The sequence below is a fragment of the Xiphias gladius genome, chromosome 19, assembly GCF_016859285.1.
Source record: "Xiphias gladius isolate SHS-SW01 ecotype Sanya breed wild chromosome 19, ASM1685928v1, whole genome shotgun sequence".
In the NCBI taxonomy this organism is placed as follows: domain Eukaryota; kingdom Metazoa; phylum Chordata; class Actinopteri; order Istiophoriformes; family Xiphiidae; genus Xiphias; species Xiphias gladius.
In genome coordinates this window covers 25,356,515-25,373,623 of record NC_053418.1, presented here as the reverse complement: position 1 = coordinate 25,373,623, position 17,109 = coordinate 25,356,515, and the positions used below count along the sequence as shown (strand labels likewise).

General features: G+C 39.8%; 2 protein-coding genes across 2 annotated transcripts in view; one reads left to right on the top strand and one right to left on the bottom strand.

The window, feature by feature from the left end:
- Window positions 1-6,581, bottom strand: part of cux2b (cut-like homeobox 2b) — an 87,297-nt gene extending 80,716 nt beyond the window's left edge. The window contains exon 1 of the mRNA XM_040155379.1: window positions 6,470-6,581. Coding sequence (XP_040011313.1) covers window positions 6,470-6,532 — 63 coding nt within the window. The 5' untranslated portion in view covers window positions 6,533-6,581. The remainder of the gene's footprint in view (window positions 1-6,469) is intronic.
- Window positions 6,582-13,273: 6,692 nt separating this feature from the next.
- myl2b (myosin, light chain 2b, regulatory, cardiac, slow) lies at window positions 13,274-15,015 on the top strand. The gene is made up of 6 exons (XM_040155370.1): window positions 13,274-13,357; window positions 13,470-13,545; window positions 13,952-14,056; window positions 14,594-14,672; window positions 14,750-14,798; window positions 14,911-15,015. Exons 1-6 carry the CDS (start codon window positions 13,322-13,324, stop codon window positions 15,013-15,015), a joined length of 450 nt encoding a protein of 149 aa, XP_040011304.1. The 5' UTR covers window positions 13,274-13,321.
- Window positions 15,016-17,109: the final 2,094 nt, after the last annotated feature.

Genomic DNA, 17,109 nt, shown 5'->3' with positions numbered 1-17,109 from the left:
AAATACAGCAAGTGAAACCCTGCCAAACACAGCTAAGGGATGCAAGTTAGAGAGATAGAGTGACAGAGAGAGAGACTGAGAGAGGCAGGGCAGGGGGATTCATTGTAAGCCTAGTAAAGTGAACAAGAAAGGACTGGTGCTCAATACGTCTGCAGTGGCGTCAGACAGTCAAAACAAATAAAGTCAAGGCCATGGTGGAGAAACGCAGCTCAATATGGACTTGCTGGGCAGGGGACTGGCTGTCAGCAGGGAGAGAGGACACAGCTTTATATCCATGCCGATGAGCCATTACCTCTCTCCTCCTGATTCTTCTTCCTGCCTCACTGTGAGAGAAGAAGAGGCTGCCCTACCACCATGGAGCCATCCTCCAGCAGTATAATTTGTCCCTGAAGTTTTGTTAGAGCTGGTTATTTACTTCTGCAAAGCAATAGCTCCAGCCTAGGGGCAGCAGATCGGAGAACGCACTGCTATGAAAAATCTGGTGTCTCTTGCTATGAAGCACTGTCAACTGCCAAGGGGGCGTTCCTGCTGAAACATTGGGGGTACCGCTTTTTGTGCACAAGAGAAGACATTAAAGCAGCAAGGCTTTGAAAACAGAAATACTCAGGTTGCAGACGAGAAGAGGATAATGACAGAAATCTTAGCACTCATTAGCCACAACAATCCGTGATCAATACTAATAAATCATACTGTGTGTCCATGTGATGTCAAAAATTTTAGCTGCTCTGGTTGAAAAGGAAGTTTACTTACTTACTTCTATTGGTATCTTACGGAGTCCCCCCCATGGGAAAAAAAAGAGCCATGTGTAAATCTATACTCTCGGTTTACAAATCCGTGCCCACGATTTTGCAATCAAAGCTCTGTGCATGCATTACAATTCTGAGAGCACAGTTTATAACCCATGCGAATGGATTTGTAAACCAAGTGTACAAATTTACGCATGGCTTTTTTTTTTTTCTCGGCTTACCCCAGGGGGGCTCCGTAGTATCTAGTCATGGAGATAGGTTTGGTTTTATTTGGTCAGATTTTGCGATATTAGTGAGATTTCAACTGAACCCCCCCAAAAAATGAGGTTCGACAGAATTTCATTTGGGGTGCTCACGGCATTGAAAACATTTATTAGCAACATATCTCTCCAGAATAACACTGTCCCTGTTACTCAGTAAAATCAACAGAGCATGACAGTTTTTGTAGGGACTCTTTGTTTGATAGAAACTAGGTCCGATGAAAACTGTTCACAGAGAGGTCTAAGGATTCTAGCCATGATCCACAACCATCATGTGTATCACTGCCCCGTATCACAATCTCCTAGAACTCAGACATTTTGGTCACTGAGCAGCTCATCAAATTTGTGACGGGAAAAAATCTTAAAAATACAAACTCTTCACATAGTAAGTAACCTTCTTTGCAATCTATAAGGTTAGAAAACAACATCAGGCAGGTGCGAAGTAACAAAAAATCATGATTTGCTCTAACCAAGAAAGGTCTGTTCCATTCCAATCAATACAAACTCAAAGATTTTATTTCTCATTTACTTACTGGAGTTCTGTCAGCAGCTGTGTGCTCAGTGCTGCAACTGGTGGCCGGAAGCCATATCACAGCAATGCCACTGAATGAAGCAGTAGTTTCTTTTATATAGTTTTCACCCTTGATTTTACACAGTGTACATTAACTGTAATTGAGGAAAACTTTCAGAGTAAGTAATGTTTTTTTTTCCTTCGGATACACCTCATGTCATTTGTTTCCCATCTTACAAGTTACTAAAGAAGATTGCATACTTTTAACATTCTTCTTGTGACAAATTATATGAGTCGATCAGGAACTGAAATGTCTGATCTCCTGAGAGATACCGATGCAGAGCCATGATAGACAACGTGATGGTCCAGGATCAGGAGCAGCAGTAATTTTTTAGTTGTCAACACAGGAAAGGAAATTACATTCACCACCACTATATTGAGGTGGAGGCTGAAATCTCAGACACATATGTCAAAACCTGGGAAAATAAAAACCAAAACTATCTGCGGGACTGGATACCACCAGGGGTAAATAGAAAACACATTTTTGTTTGCATGAACCAAACCTACATGAACCTTTAATATTAAAGGTTTCAGGACCTTTCAAGTATACAATCGCAGATATAGACAATAACTTCATCACACCCGGGCTTATCAAACAGCAACACATACAGCAGTCTGCAAACAGGAGCACAAGCAAGGCAAAATGATTGGATAGGTATGGAAATCTACTTGAAGGAAGGTCAAAGTGATTAAGCTGACATTAATGACAGGCCTAGTCTTCCTGTGAGAATGCTCACCGTAGCTGTCTCTAAACCCATTTGTCATTCTGCTTCCAACGCTGAAGCATCTGCTTTGAAGTCTCTACCACTAATGCTACACAGAGAGGTTAAACAGCTTAATGCTGAAGTCTGTTTCACTCCTCTCGCTCTCTAATGTTCGCTGCATTTTATGTACCGGGGTTATGGCTCCTGGATTTCACATCTCAATTTGCCCCATATAGTCTTGTAAAAGCTCCCCTTCTTTCTTATTTGCTTTGTTGTCACTGTCAAAGGAAGAGAGGGGCAACCTGAAGGATACAGGACCGTGACAGACATGTCCCACCCATCGATTCACAGGCGTGGTAACAATGAAAGCATGTTAAGAAATGTTTATATGAGAGACATGCACGACTCAAGCCAGTGCTGATTATGATAATGGGGCAGCTCTTGCGTTTAAACACAGCACTTAATCTCCTGAAGATTTTGAAGAACCAACAAAAAAAGACAACTCTTGAAAAATGAGATAATGAGAACATATAGCACCAACTATGGAGGTAAATTTTAAAGCCTTTTTTTTATCTATCATCTAGCATCTATCTAGCATCTGAATGAAATGATACAGTCATTATATTAAATAATACAAGATCTGAGGCGCTCTGGACTTACTTACTCTGCACTACAATGACATTATACTGATGCATGTGACATTAACAATATCAGCAAACAAACATATGAAAGCATGAATGAAAGGGAGACAGAGACTGATTTTCACAGCCAATTTGAGATTGCAGGGTTGGTGTGTGTGTGTGTGTGTGTATGTGTGTGTGTGTGTGTGGGGGGGGTACTGGCAAACAGCACACAGAGCAGGCTGGCAGCAGAGGAAGCCAGGCTCACAGGCTGCAAAGCAATTTCACTGTTTGGCAATACTGTTGTCTCTGTGTGTGGATTAGAGCTGACACCAGAGCAACTGAGTCAAGCTAAATGTAGTACAATCACAAGCTTTTGTTCCAGATCTAAAACCCCACTGCCTTTTAGATTCATGGAAGAGAGAGTGGAAACAAGGCTAAGAAATGGTAACAAATAAGCGGACCATTATTTCGCCATATGAGCGCAGCATTGCGACATCACTAAAAACAACAGAGGGATTCAAAGTGGCTGGTAGTAAAGGCATGGTTCCCAAGTTTTCTAAAATAAGTTCAAATACAAGTCTTTTTGGTCCGCTTAGATGATATCCATGCAAATCATTTTTCTGTGTCCTTGAAGGGCAATTACATGTAGTGATTTGTGTAATAAATTGATACATAAAAAATTACATTTGACAGGATTAAACAAAATCATGGCTGTAATCAAACTGCATTTTCACCTGGTTTGACCACACCCTCTCACCACCTGGCTCTGCAAAGTCTTTCTACAGGCCCAATGTTCTCTCTCCAGGTATTCTATTGGCCCAGAGTTGTTTTTGGGCCTGGCAGGACCTGGCAGGACAGACCCTGACCCGTCCTTTTCATGCTCGCCCACGGAAATGCCATCTGGCTGGTGTGAATGATTACCACAGCAACGGCCGGGTGACCTGCAGCCAGCAGGAACCAAGGTCACTCCACCTCAGCGCTTCGCACATTCTCTGCCCTCTTTTCATCAGCCTGCAGGTGAATTATTCATCTTGTACAACTCGGAGGCACAAATCTACTGCACAAACACTGAAAAACTTCACACTCTGTCTACTGGCATAATAACTTGTAATGAGAAAATAAACGTTCCAGTGTGAACTGCTAGAATAAATAGCTTGTGGATGTCCTCGGCTATAGTAAGAACAGTGTTCTATATAGTCTTAGATGGTGAAAAGGCGGTAATGATTTTACACTGCCAGAAACTGGCTCCAACCGTGACTGAATAAGGAAGAAGTGAATTAATTGATTTCTGACACATGTAGCAGAGGGTGTCACATTTAAGCTACAGGCATGTTTGCAACCAGAGGCTTGTAAGAATATTTACCAGAGCTGCTGTCAATAAGATAATGTGACCAGATCCATGCTAGCCATGTGAAATCGTAATGGTTTCAGTGTTGAACAAACTGAACTTCAGTAGAAAATTTGTATTTCTTCAACAAAGCCCCCACTTTCAACACATGCGTGTGTCTAGTGTGCTATAACACATCTGTATCACTGTAAAGTGACCACTACTAACACTGACAAATCCTAACAAATGGGCTCAAAAGCATCAAAGCACTTGTCCAGACCAGACACACAAGTTAAAGTGAATGTACACCAACCCCAGTTTCTAAAATTCAAGCCAATTTTTATCTATATGTGCATTTTAGGTTATTTAATTTTTAAGACTGAGACTATGTGGACTATTTCTACAAGAGTACATTTTTACCAAGTACTATGTACTTTGGAAATATAACTCAAAAGCCTAGGGCAGGGATGCAGTGGAGGTAAACCTAGATTCTTTTCATCCACCTTCCACCTATTCCTCATTGTTGGAATTATTTATTCGTTTTCATAGGCTGACAACAATCCTTCGGTACTACTACATCTTAGCAATTGGTATCAAAGTGGTTCATTTGACATGAGGATAAGGTCATTCAAGGGAACACAAGCCTCAATTAACGCTTTTCTGCAGGTATCATGAATTTGTCTTAGTATCAGTGGTTGTATGCCTTATAATGATTACTGACTGGAGGCTACCCTTTTTTATTATAAACCAACTCATCAAAGCTCATAACCCTAGGTAATGGCTTGGGCATCCTTAAGGGCCAGTTCAGATGTAGCTCCCAGGTTAGTCAGTCGCATTTAATGAAAAACCTTGAATGTATACATCTATCATAAATGTTACACGGTCCTCCGGAGCCGGGGCGAGTCAGGATGAACGCCTGCAGAGAGCAGGCACCGTGAAGCCGCAACAACAATAGCACCCTCGCCCCTCTGGATCCCAGCCTGGATGAGAGAGAGGTCCAGCGGCTGGGAGCTGGAATAACACTCGACCGACACAAGACAACCGAGAGCCACCAGATCTGATTTCTCCTCCTCGGTAGGCTTTTCCGAGGGACCCGGTCTGCCATGCTCCTGTCATTACTCATGTTACAGAACATCAGTCAAACGGCAGAGACGGTGCCCTTGCGCCGGCCGAGGCTGATTTACAAACATTAGCGGGGAATACAATTACACAGCCCCCCCGGCCGAGCAGCCCTATGCGGCTTCAGGAGAAAGGAGAGGAGGGGTGGGGGGCTGGACACTGAAAACAGCGTTTAGCTTTCCCAACCTTATTTCAACGTTTGCTTTCAGGGATACGGGCGTATAGCCTGTCAGCATTGTGGTTTATAAATTCAACTTTCAGCTCACTGGGTTAGGCTATAGGCTACGGACTTGATGTGCTATTTTATGGGACTGTATAGGTACACGTTACGTATGTGATACAAACGAACTGCTCACCTGCCACATTCTCCATGCTATCAATTAGACACATTTCTGTGCCAGCGACATAATAGTCATACGCTTCAGCGTTCAAAGACTTTAAAGCTCGCTTTTCAACAACTAACTGGTTAGTGCTGCGCTACGACTAACGTTTCTAAATGTACAGTCTACACATATGGAAAATATCTTTCTCGTAAAATGTCCGAACACAATGACTAATGTCCACAAAATAAACTTTCCGAATGACAAATAAAACTTCCCAACATGCAAATTTTTCAAGATACAAAAAAAAAAAAAAAAAATGTAAAATTACAAGAATTGTCCTGTAGCCTACTGAAGGATGCAGCAGCAACGCAACGGCCGTCGACACAAACCGCATAAAACATTAAGCTGGCTGAAAAAGTTACAGCCTACGTCCAAGAACAGGGATTTGGAGGCGCATTAAAAGTTTCCGTACATGTAAGTACGGCGGTGCTTGTCTCGAACAATAAAGAGTAAAAAAGCAGAAAAGCTAAAGCATGTAAACATCAGTGCTGTCCGCGGTGCTGATCCCAGATCGGTGTGGCTAACACAGAGGCTGCGCTGCTCCACGGTCCCTCCACCGCTGATCAATGATTGAACTGAACAAAGGCAGAAGAGGGATCAATTTCTAATAACTATCAATGCAAACACCGCTAGCTTTCGTCTTCCATTCACCCAAAACGAGATAACACACACCTGAGTACGGTAACAAGACATACCGCCGGAAAAATAAGCCGAGAAAGGTGAGAATAGCACTAACCTGAAGCCGCCGTAGATCAAATTTCTTCCAATATTGAAACATCGATCCTACATCGGCGGCCATCTTGGGGGATATTGAGGAGATTTTTTTCAGCGGCTGCAATAAATATGTGGGCTGGATTCCCCCTCGTTAAACAACGTTTACGATCACCGGTCCCATTTTTTTTTTTTTTTTTTTTTTTTTTTTTTTTTTTTTAAAGTAACGAACAGACTTAACACGAAAGTCCACCTATATGTTTGACAAGTCCACCAACACGTTTTGGTGGAAGTAGGAAGGAAAGAAGTAGACGATATTTTTGGCAAAGTGCCCGGGTTTCTGAAAAGTAAAGAGCAAGTGTCTCCGTGCCTCTGTCCCCAACATTAACTGGACAATTGCACTTGAGTTTGCTTTGGCAAAGTTATCAATACTGACGTAAAGCCCGGGGTTGATCAATACCGTCTGGAAAAGGGAAGAAAGTGATGTGTACATTAGTCGAGTTCAGGGAATTTAGCCAAGCCTACTTTTTTTGGCGTCTTTATTACAGCAGCACATGGAACAGTAAAATAATAGGCCGATTTAGAAATTAAAATAGATTATCGACATTATGTAGTCTAACTGTTATTAGGATGATGCTTAGTCCACATGTCGTTTTTCCTCATTACATTGCAAATTAGACAGAAGATCCGCATATTGAACGTTATGTCCATATTTTTAAAATACATTTAAAATAACTTCTGTAAGGTGAACTGTAATGTTCTGCAAGGTTCATTCTTTCAGTAATGTCTTTTAAAGTGCTATGCGGAAATTAACATTATTAAAGTAGCTTATATTATTCTTACATGATTTTTGAAAAACCATTTAATATAGCTAGATATTATTATTTGTAAAAGTTTAAGTCCCCACTTGATAAGATTTAACATTTCATATGTTGTGATATGTTTTGGGTTTTTTTTTTTTTTTTTACTATATTTGGATTTTTGTTGATTCATTTGTATAGATGGTCAAAACCTGTGTGATTGTATTGATTATTTTGCTTATTTGTGCATTCGTATTAATAGAAAAGAATAAGAATGTAAAATTATGCGTGCATACATTATAAGACCATAAAATATGCTTTTAGATTGGAACAAAAAATTTTATTTATGATATTGCCAAAAATTTGTTAATGATTTGAAGGTGGCAACATTCTAAGCAGATATAAACTAGCACATATTTTACTTTGTCTAACTTAATAAAGCATGATGGGGCTCTTTGTCTACTTAAAATAACTCATTCCTCTGGTCAGGGAGCACATGTAGGCTGCTGTACTCCTACAACACTATGCCAGGTGCTCCCCCTGCTGACACCACAGTCTCAGACACAAGGTTACGTGCAAATGGGCATTGTGTGATTTCCTCCATTAATTATGCCATTATCACTGAGTGACGGTATCCATCAAAACCAGTGGTTTAGTCCACGTTCCACCAATGGAACACCATGCACCAGCCTCACAGCGTACAGTAGCTTCTAGCTGATATCCCTCATGAAAATCAGTCCCAGGTGGAAAATAATATTCTCATGAGTTATATTCGTAGCACCTTGGGGGACAATGACATATCCCTCTGCCACAGACAAACACCTAAGGGGAAAGTGAAGGAATATTATTAAAAGTTTTGCTCATTGCATTTTATTTATGGCTCTAGGGTGAAGCTAAAATGCTAGATTCAAATAATGATAGATGTGTCAGAAGACCAGCATTCACAACTGAGCTACAGAAGAAGTTTTTTATTTTTACAACTCGTTAAGGTATGGCCAAAATTAAGCATTTATGCTAATTAACATTTGAGTAAAGGATCTAATCACTATACAACACATTATGCAATTAACTAATTCTTTCCTCATAAACAGTAACTCACCGAGACACACACTTCAACAGAAGGGTGAAAGGGGCAGGGTCAGCTGGAGCATAGAGTGACACTAGAACAGTCAGGAGCCCTTGTCTAGGACACTTCAAGTAAGGACACGCTGTTTTCTTGACTGAATCTTCAACCTTGTCTCCATGCCTAAAAGTACACCGTGCTCTCACCAAAAGACCAAGCAAAGTGTTTGTAATCACAGACCTTTAAAGATGTCAGATAGGAACACTGTGTTCTGGCTCAATAGGAATGTAGAGCGACCGGGCTCTGTGGGGACCCAGGTGGAACTTAAACCCACAATCTCCACCTCCACACACTGATGGTTTGTCTACCAGGCCCCTGAATCCATATTCAGCCTTATGGAAAATTTCTCAATCTGGCCACAATCAGTTCTGTACTTCTGAATATAATCGTTGGCCTCACATCCACCGCTGTCATCAACAAAGCAGGACGGGCCTCTTCCAGTAACCTTGTCACCTCATTCAAATTAATGTATTATTCTGAAAAAGCTTAATCTACAAAGTAATGCTTGGTTACTTAAAACGAGGACTGTGCGCACTTAAGGGAAATTATCCAAGAGCAAGAAAATGATTGTTTTGATGAGGTCACTGAATGAGGGATTTCTTTAAAAATACTGAATAGAATGTCATACTGTTGATGAGTGATAGCAGCTTCTTTGGGCTTGTTTGGGGATTTTAGTGTAGTAAAAAGTGAAATTGTCCCATGCCAGCTCTTGTCTCTTGTTGTCCTGGAGGATATATACAGTATATTTTTCTTTTAGACCCACTATAATGGTCTGTCCGACTATCGGTAGGACAGAGATTAATTTCTGAACAATCTGACAACATGTACACGATTTCAAAGACCTTAGCACCCTGACTCTGGTAGTATGGTATGATCGTAATCCATTTACTTTTGCCATGTGTAAATGTTTTAGCTGTATTGGTCTTTTTTTTTTTTTTACCTTGGTTTCAACTGTTACATAACCAAATACTGTAAGTTAATTTAAACAAAACAGAATGAAGGCCTGCAAAAATGTGAAAGGTGTCTGTTTTGACAAAGCAGGCTCAAATGTGCAACATTGTAGCCCAAAGCAGGAGCAAGGTGAAGTCTTGAAATTATACTTATATGCATTGTAGTCATCTTTTATTAAACTCACTTTAACCTGGTAAAAGTATTCTTTACAATGAGAGCCTGGAGTCTCTACTGCTAGAGAGGGGCCCACACTTTTGTTGATATACTCATGTAAACAGCAGAGCTAAAACCCGTATGTTATACAGAACATCATATCAGTTTTTTTACATTACCCTCACAGATACGGAAATGTCCTATGTAGCTGAACCAACACAAAGTGATATGCATCTGCTCTTTGTCTGTATTAAAAAGAATATTTTGCTGGGTTGGTGATTAGTTGACCATATAAGGGTTTAGTAAAACATTCATTAGAAAATGTGATAATGTCTTGCAATTTTTATGAATAGAAATTATTTCAACATAATATCCCATTTGGTGCATGATGCAGATGACTTTTATTGAAAATGATTTCTAGGAATATCTATATAACTCAGTTTTTATTTAAAATCAGGTGACGCTACAAACATAGAAACAACAGTGAATTGAGTCAGTGTAGTTAAGATCAGATTTCCATGTTAGTTTAGATGTTGAATGCTGTGGATTGCTAGCACTACCTACTGGACAAGATAGGTAAATAAATGGTCAAAGACCAGTATTAATCCTTACTGTTAAACATTATCCACTGTGTTTGTTGTCATTCTTCTGTACAGGCTTAACATCTGTCACTGTTTGCTACTTGTGAAAATCTGACCCTTTGCACAACAAACATTTTGATGTATCTAAAAGCAAGGTGGAAATAATAACATTAACAACGTCGGTGTTCCAGTAAGTCCCGCCTGTGAGCCATTATTCATAATACCAGGGTCCTATTTGCTGTGAAAGAGGTGTATTTCAGTCACGCCTGAATAAGACAAAATTCAAATGATCATATGTGTGTGTGTGTGTGTTTTAATTTGGGTGGACCGATCCTTTCATTCAAACATTTTATCAAATACTGCAAACCTTTGATGACCTTTCAGACCATCCATCTAAAAACAGCTACTATTATACTCGTTTAAAGTTCAAACATTAAAAAACATTATAAAAATAATAAAAATTTCTGTGTAATGGGGTTTGTCAAAAATGACTTGATAAAAATTCCATCTATTCCCTCCTCCTGATTGAAAAATACAGAATCTGTGAATGTGTAAATATTGTTAATTTAAAAAGGTGAATGACATGACACAAGATGTCTCCTTCTTCAATGAAAAGTCCATTCGCAGCATGTGTTCACTGGAGGTTTCAGGTTTCCACATCTCACTTGTCTCATTTGCATATTGGACCATGATTGGCTTCCAAATAAGTTGTGATGTCACAGAATCCTGTCCCCACATACGTGTGTTAAATGGAGATTTTGGTTGAGCACAGAGAAGCTTTCCCCCTTGGACAGATCAACGTGCAGACAGCCTTCTGGTGCCGAGCTCTCTCAAACATCGTTCTGCACAGTGACGCTCAGACATCCAAGCGAAGTGACAATAAGCAAAACACATTTTTGTGTGGAGGGCGACTTTAAAATGTTCATTGTGAGTGTGTGAAGTTGATTCAGTTATGCTTGTATTGTTTTATTAGCTTTCATTAATTTGAGAGGTATTGCTTTTATGCACATGTTGGATTCACTATAATTGAGTGCAAATAATATACACTGCTCACATAGTAATAAGTTAATACATTTAGGATTGGACCTTTACATATACCTACTTTGATTTTTGACTGTTCACTTGAAAACAACTAAACCTGTCCACTGTTATCAAAAAAATTCACTTCATACACTACACTGTTATATTTAATGTATTGAACGTTTCTATTAGCTTGTTAAGAACACAAAACCTAGATCTGTGGCACTGTCTAGTCTAGCACTGTCTGAACTAGTTAAGTCTCATAAGTTTCAATTATGGTCCAGCATTGTTGTAAGTGAAAAACATTGTTCATGAAACACATCATATGAACAATTTGCCCCACTAGCATTTTCCACAGCATGGCATGCTGTTTTTTATGATCATGTCTTATCAGGGCTCAGAAAGCAATAGCTACCAGTTCCGTTTATTCTGCTACCAAGAAACAGCTCCCATCAGAGCATAGTTTTGGTCCATGTGGAGCACTAACAGGACAGCTGGATGATGGATCCCATCAAGTGCAACTGTCAGTCACAAACATAACTGTCCTTTCTGAGCCAAAGCTATGTCCTGTTGTTATTCTTGGGTCTCAGTAATGGGGCATGTGTGTTTGGCTATTATCCCTAAATCTCATGAACTCTGACAATGGTGGCTGGTGGCGGTGAGGGAATAGTCCTTTTTACCTGGGTCTCTGCCTAAAGAGGGCATGGTGTATTTATAGCCCATAAGCATGCACCATTATAGAGGGGAGAGGGGTCAGTATATCTACCCCTTGTTTTGTGTGCTGCTCCATCATAAAGCAGCAAGCATACTGCTTAGTCCTCATCAAGCTACTGGAGAAATATGGTGAGTAGACACAGATTTCATCGTCATTGCATTTAATATTGTTTACAGTACCACCAGATTATAAGGAGACATTCTGTTTCTGCTGCATGGTTATGGTGTTTATATATTATATACAGTTTATTATATACTTATATAGTATACTGTCACAGCATGTTTTGATGATTTGTAACTCTTGGTCTCCTCACGCCAATGGTAATGAATCAACACACTCCATGTCAATATGGTTATGGGTACTGAGTATAGATCAACAAAAAAATAATCAATAGGACAGTGCTCCAGTTGTCCTATTGATGACTTATTGATTATTTTTGTCTAGTCACAATGATGAAGTTTTAAAAATGAGTTTGTAATTGTAGCATGGAGAGGGAAGGAGAGGAAACAATGACAGGAGAGGAAAAAGGTGAAGAGGAGGAGAGATTAGAGGAGAGGAAATGGGAGAGGGGAGGAGAGGAGAGGAGAGAAAAGGAGAAGAGTGAAAACAAGGACAGAAGAGGAGGAGAGTGGAGAAGAGCAGAGGAAATGGGAGGAGAGGAAAGGAAAGGGGAGGAGAGGACCCGGGAAGAGCAAAGGACGGGAGATGAAACTAGGAGAGGGGCAACAGGTGCGAGGCAAGAATAATTATGTTTTATTATTTTGAACATTAAAGTTTGTGTTGGGCCCCTTGTGATCTGCCCTAAGCAGCACCAAGAACAGCAAATTCTGCCTCACATCCCATGATTTCATGAATCCTCTTAAAACAAAATAAAGAAATAAATGAAGCTGAGCACTAGAGGTCCCATCCATGAGATATGCAACTGCTCAAGAGCTAATCCACAGCAAGGGTTAGACAGCAGCTGTCGAGAGGCCCATGAATCCAAGCAATATGATGTCATTGCTCTGCATCCCCTTACACTGTTTTTCAAAGTTCCTTGGCAGTCATGTAAATAGCTCAACGTAATCCTTGCCTCTGAGGGATTTTTGATCAAACAAGGCACAGTGTACCATCCTGTCATCACCCAGGCCCTATAGAATAATCCCTCATGTGATCCTGGGACTGTGGGACCGCAAGCAGCGGACCACACCCTCCCCGGGCTTAGTCTGCATTCTCACAAAATTGCTGGCTTGAGTAAATATTTCCATAACAAACTGTCAGTTTGTAATCCTCCCTAATGAAATGCGTGCCCCGGTATAAACCTTGTCTGTTGTGCAATTAATTCCCCCCGTACTCTGTAACTTTGCAGATCATTGGCTTGTTATCACAAGCGCATGTGTCACAGTAAAACCGATAATGAGTGAAGCTGAAGCCGAGAGCCAGGTGATGATTGTACCATTAGTATTGGATCTAATCAGAGTGTCATTGTCAAACCCTGCAGGCACCCAAGAAAGCAAAGAAAAGAGCAGAGGGAGCCAGCTCCAATGTCTTCTCCATGTTTGAACAGACCCAGATTCAGGAGTTCAAAGAAGTCAGTGCCCTGCCAAATGTTTTCTTTCATATTGAGTTTGAGCAGATTACTCTGTGGCCAATGCTTCCTGTGCACACTGGTGAAACAGCATGTAACTATAAAACTTCTGCAGGCTTTCACTATCATGGACCAAAACAGAGATGGTTTCATTGACAAGAATGACCTGAGAGACACTTTTGCAGCTTTAGGTAGGACTGCATATGTGTCTATTTGTCTGTATATGTCTCTTTTGTGTTGTGAGGGATTCATATTTTCATATAAGCGCACCCACTTGTGAAACTTATTAGAGCTGAAGCAATTGGTTGATTGACAGAAGCTATTTTGACAGCCATGTAATCTTTTAAGTCATTCTTCCAAACAAAAATGCCAAACATTCACTAGTTGTAGCTTCTCATATCTTTGGGACTTGGACTGTCACCTGCAGGCCGGGTTTAAGGAACATTATGATGGGCATTTTCCACTATTTTTGACATCTTATTGACCAAATAACTAATCAGTTAATCCAGAAAATAAGTAACAGATTAAGCAATAATGGAAATTATTGTTAGTTGCAGCCCTAAAGCCTGTTTCCACTTATCTGCCGCCCTTGTCTAGGCCGTTTAAATGTCAAGCAAGAGGAGCTTGATGAGATGCTGAAGGAGGCACCAGGACCGATTAATTTCACAGTCTTTCTCACCATGTTTGGAGAGAAACTTAAAGGTGGGCTGGGAGTTCTGTATAACCCAGAACATGATTATGTACTTAGTTGTCAGTTTAAATGAAGGTTATAATGTTCAGCTTTTGCTGAAACTGTGTTAAAGAGGTGTTGATTCAATTGTGTGATTGTTTTGGAGGATGTAGTGTGTGTGCGGTGCTGTTGAGCTGCGCTGCATTATACAAAGAGTTGTGTCTGTTGTTTAGCCTGCCCTCAATGATTTGACTGAGGTGGACAAAACAATTGGAGCCCCTGTCAAAATAAGGCAGTACAGTTCAGCAGCACAACAAACTACAACTTCCAAAATCATCATACGGTTGAAACAACTCCTCCTTAACACAGTTTCAACAAAAGCTGAACACTGAAACCTGCAGGACTGTTGTATTAGACTGCAATAGTTGTAGCTAGGTGTACCTAATAAACTGACAACTGAGTGTATATGTAAATCAAATTTTTAAAGGATCGTGACATTTTTGGAAAAAAGATGTTTACCTTTGTTTTAATTTTCCACCAAACTCAGAGCTGCCACTATTCATTTTTAGGTGCTGACCCAGAGGAGACAATTCTCAACGCTTTCAAAGTCTTTGATCCTGAGGGAACAGGAAGTTTGAAGAAAGACTTGTGAGTAACTGCCTAGTACACTGCTGTTAGATGAGGTGAATGCCCGGTCTGCTCAACATCACTGCTTGTCTTCACAGTGTCACAGAGATGCTGACGACCCAGGCAGACAGGTTCTCCCCTGAGGAGGTTAGAGCTTTACCTCTGAAGATGTTACAATACATAGTAGCGTTTTTAATCTTTTTTAAAATCCAGTAAAAAATACAACAATTCTTACTTTGTTTTACTTTCTCGCCCACAGATGGACCAGATGTTTGAGGCTTTCCCTCCAGATGTAGCAGGAAACCTAGACTACAAGAACCTGGTCTATGTCATCACACATGGTGAAGAAAAAGACCAAGAATAGATCAATTATTCCTGAGAATTCCCTCTGGACATATAAAGCAATGGGTCACTTTGGTGCCGAGATCTGTGTTTGAGCACACAACTAGAGCAGAAACAGAGAGCTAAAGATTTCAACTTCAATGATTTTTTCCCCTGGAATTGTGTATTTATGTATTAATTATGAATTGATTAATTATTATAATATGTATAGTTATAGCTATTGTTACACTAGGTACATGTACAATTGCTTGATATATAATAGGTTAAATTAAAAGTTTATGTGACCACAGAAAAGGAAATGTTTAATATGTTTTTATATTAAATGCTATGAGATATTTTTTTCTGAACGAATAAAGGAAGGGAGGGTTGATATCACTGGCAGTAGCACTGAAGAAGATCCACACACATTTACACTACCGGTCAAAAGCTTTAGAACACCCCCATTTCAACAGTATTCTATTGAAATTTCAGCAGTTTGGGTTCAGTGAATAACCTTAAATGGAACAAATGTAAGTGGTTAACTGCCCAAGGTATAATAAATAAATAAATACATAAGTTTAAGTCACCATAAACTAAAACATAATGTAAATTTATTATAAAAAGGCCTTTTTTTAGGGATCAAGAAATGTGTTAACCACTTTAGCTGATTACTCATAAACCCTCTGTGTGTTGCAAAGGCAGTGTTGGAACAAACTGTGTTCCTACATCCTCTGATGCATTATTAGGACGATACTGTACTGCAGGAAGTAGAACTGTATATTGGTATCAGGATGGTGAGAAAAAGGCAGGGGACAAAGGAAGACAGACTGGTTGGTCAGGGTTCATCCTACAGAAAGATAATAACCCGAAACATCAGAAGAAAAGAACCAGACGGTGGCTTCACATGATGGAAGACCAGCACAGTCTCCAGACCTAAACCCCATGGAGCTGGTTTGGGATGAACTGGGCAGATGGTGGAAGCAAAGCAACCTGCAAGTGCAACATATTTGTGGGAACTTCTGCAACAGTGTTGGGACGAACTTTCTGAACACTGTTTCATTTCCATTGTAGAGAGAACATCAAGAGTGTGTTCAGCTCCTGGATGAGTCAAAAATTTTGATTAAATTTAGGATTTAAGATTCCATGATCCCTTTCTTCTTTTAATCTTTATTATTTATCTGTTCTACGCTTTAATTTCAGAAACACTGAGACATTACACTATGTACATTTCAGTAACAACTGTAAAAATGGAGGTGCTCTAAAGCTTTTGACCGGCAGTGTATATTTGCACCATGGCTTTAACTATGAGGTTTTGATGAGGAGGAAGTTTCCCACTGGCAAAGAGGCCTGTGAGGAAGTTAAATAATCACAGTGTGAGAAACAACAATAACTCTTTTCCATTTGGCTCCGCAAAGATAGATTTGTGTGTGGATTTGCTGCCCATAGTTGCAGTATTGATATTTAATTATTTGTATATAGTCATTTGAGTTTCAGTGCCGAGCTGACTGTGAAGAAAATATGAAAAGATATGTGTATGTCCAATCAAAAAGGTTAAAGGTCTATTAGCCACCGGGAGCAGTTTCCCCTCATTAACCAGCAACTGAACTCTGGCTGACCTAAGCTACGTTCTTACAGAGTTGATTTCAAAGATAGTAGAGTGTCTATTCAGGGATGCACCCTTTCCTTCTCTAAGTGCCCCATTTTTTTCTAGAACTTCAACAGTCAATCGGAAGAGGATTTCAATACATACGTATGTATTTGATTTACATTTTTCACAACCCCTAAGACTTCCTTCGGATAATTTGTGATGGGAATAAGAATCCCATACTGTTTACTTGTGTTACATTTGTTAAAGGGATTTTTTATTTTTTTTTTTTTTAAACCAGACTCCATATAGATCTGGCTAAACTATTTGTTGTTTTAGGAATCAATTGGTAAAACTTATTTTTCACATTAAAATTTGTGTCTTACACATTACATTGAAGTCTAATAGCAGTACTCTCCACTGAAAAGTAAATTTAGCAACTGAAAACAACAAGTGTATGAACAGGAAGTGTATACAATTGATCTCTGTCAATATATGATAACTGCTAAAACACATGAGAGCTGTACTTTGGTGTTCAGGCTGGCTTCTTGT

Excerpts from the sequence above, each read along its gene's own strand:
- myl2b (XM_040155370.1), top strand. The coding sequence starts at position 13,322 with ATGTTTGAACAGACCCAGATTCAGGAGTTCAAAGAA. Across the intron at positions 13,546-13,951 it reads AGACACTTTTGCAGCTTTAG|GCCGTTTAAATGTCAAGCAA; the intron begins GTAGGACTGCAT and ends GCCCTTGTCTAG. Across the intron at positions 14,057-14,593 it reads GTTTGGAGAGAAACTTAAAG|GTGCTGACCCAGAGGAGACA; the intron begins GTGGGCTGGGAG and ends ATTCATTTTTAG.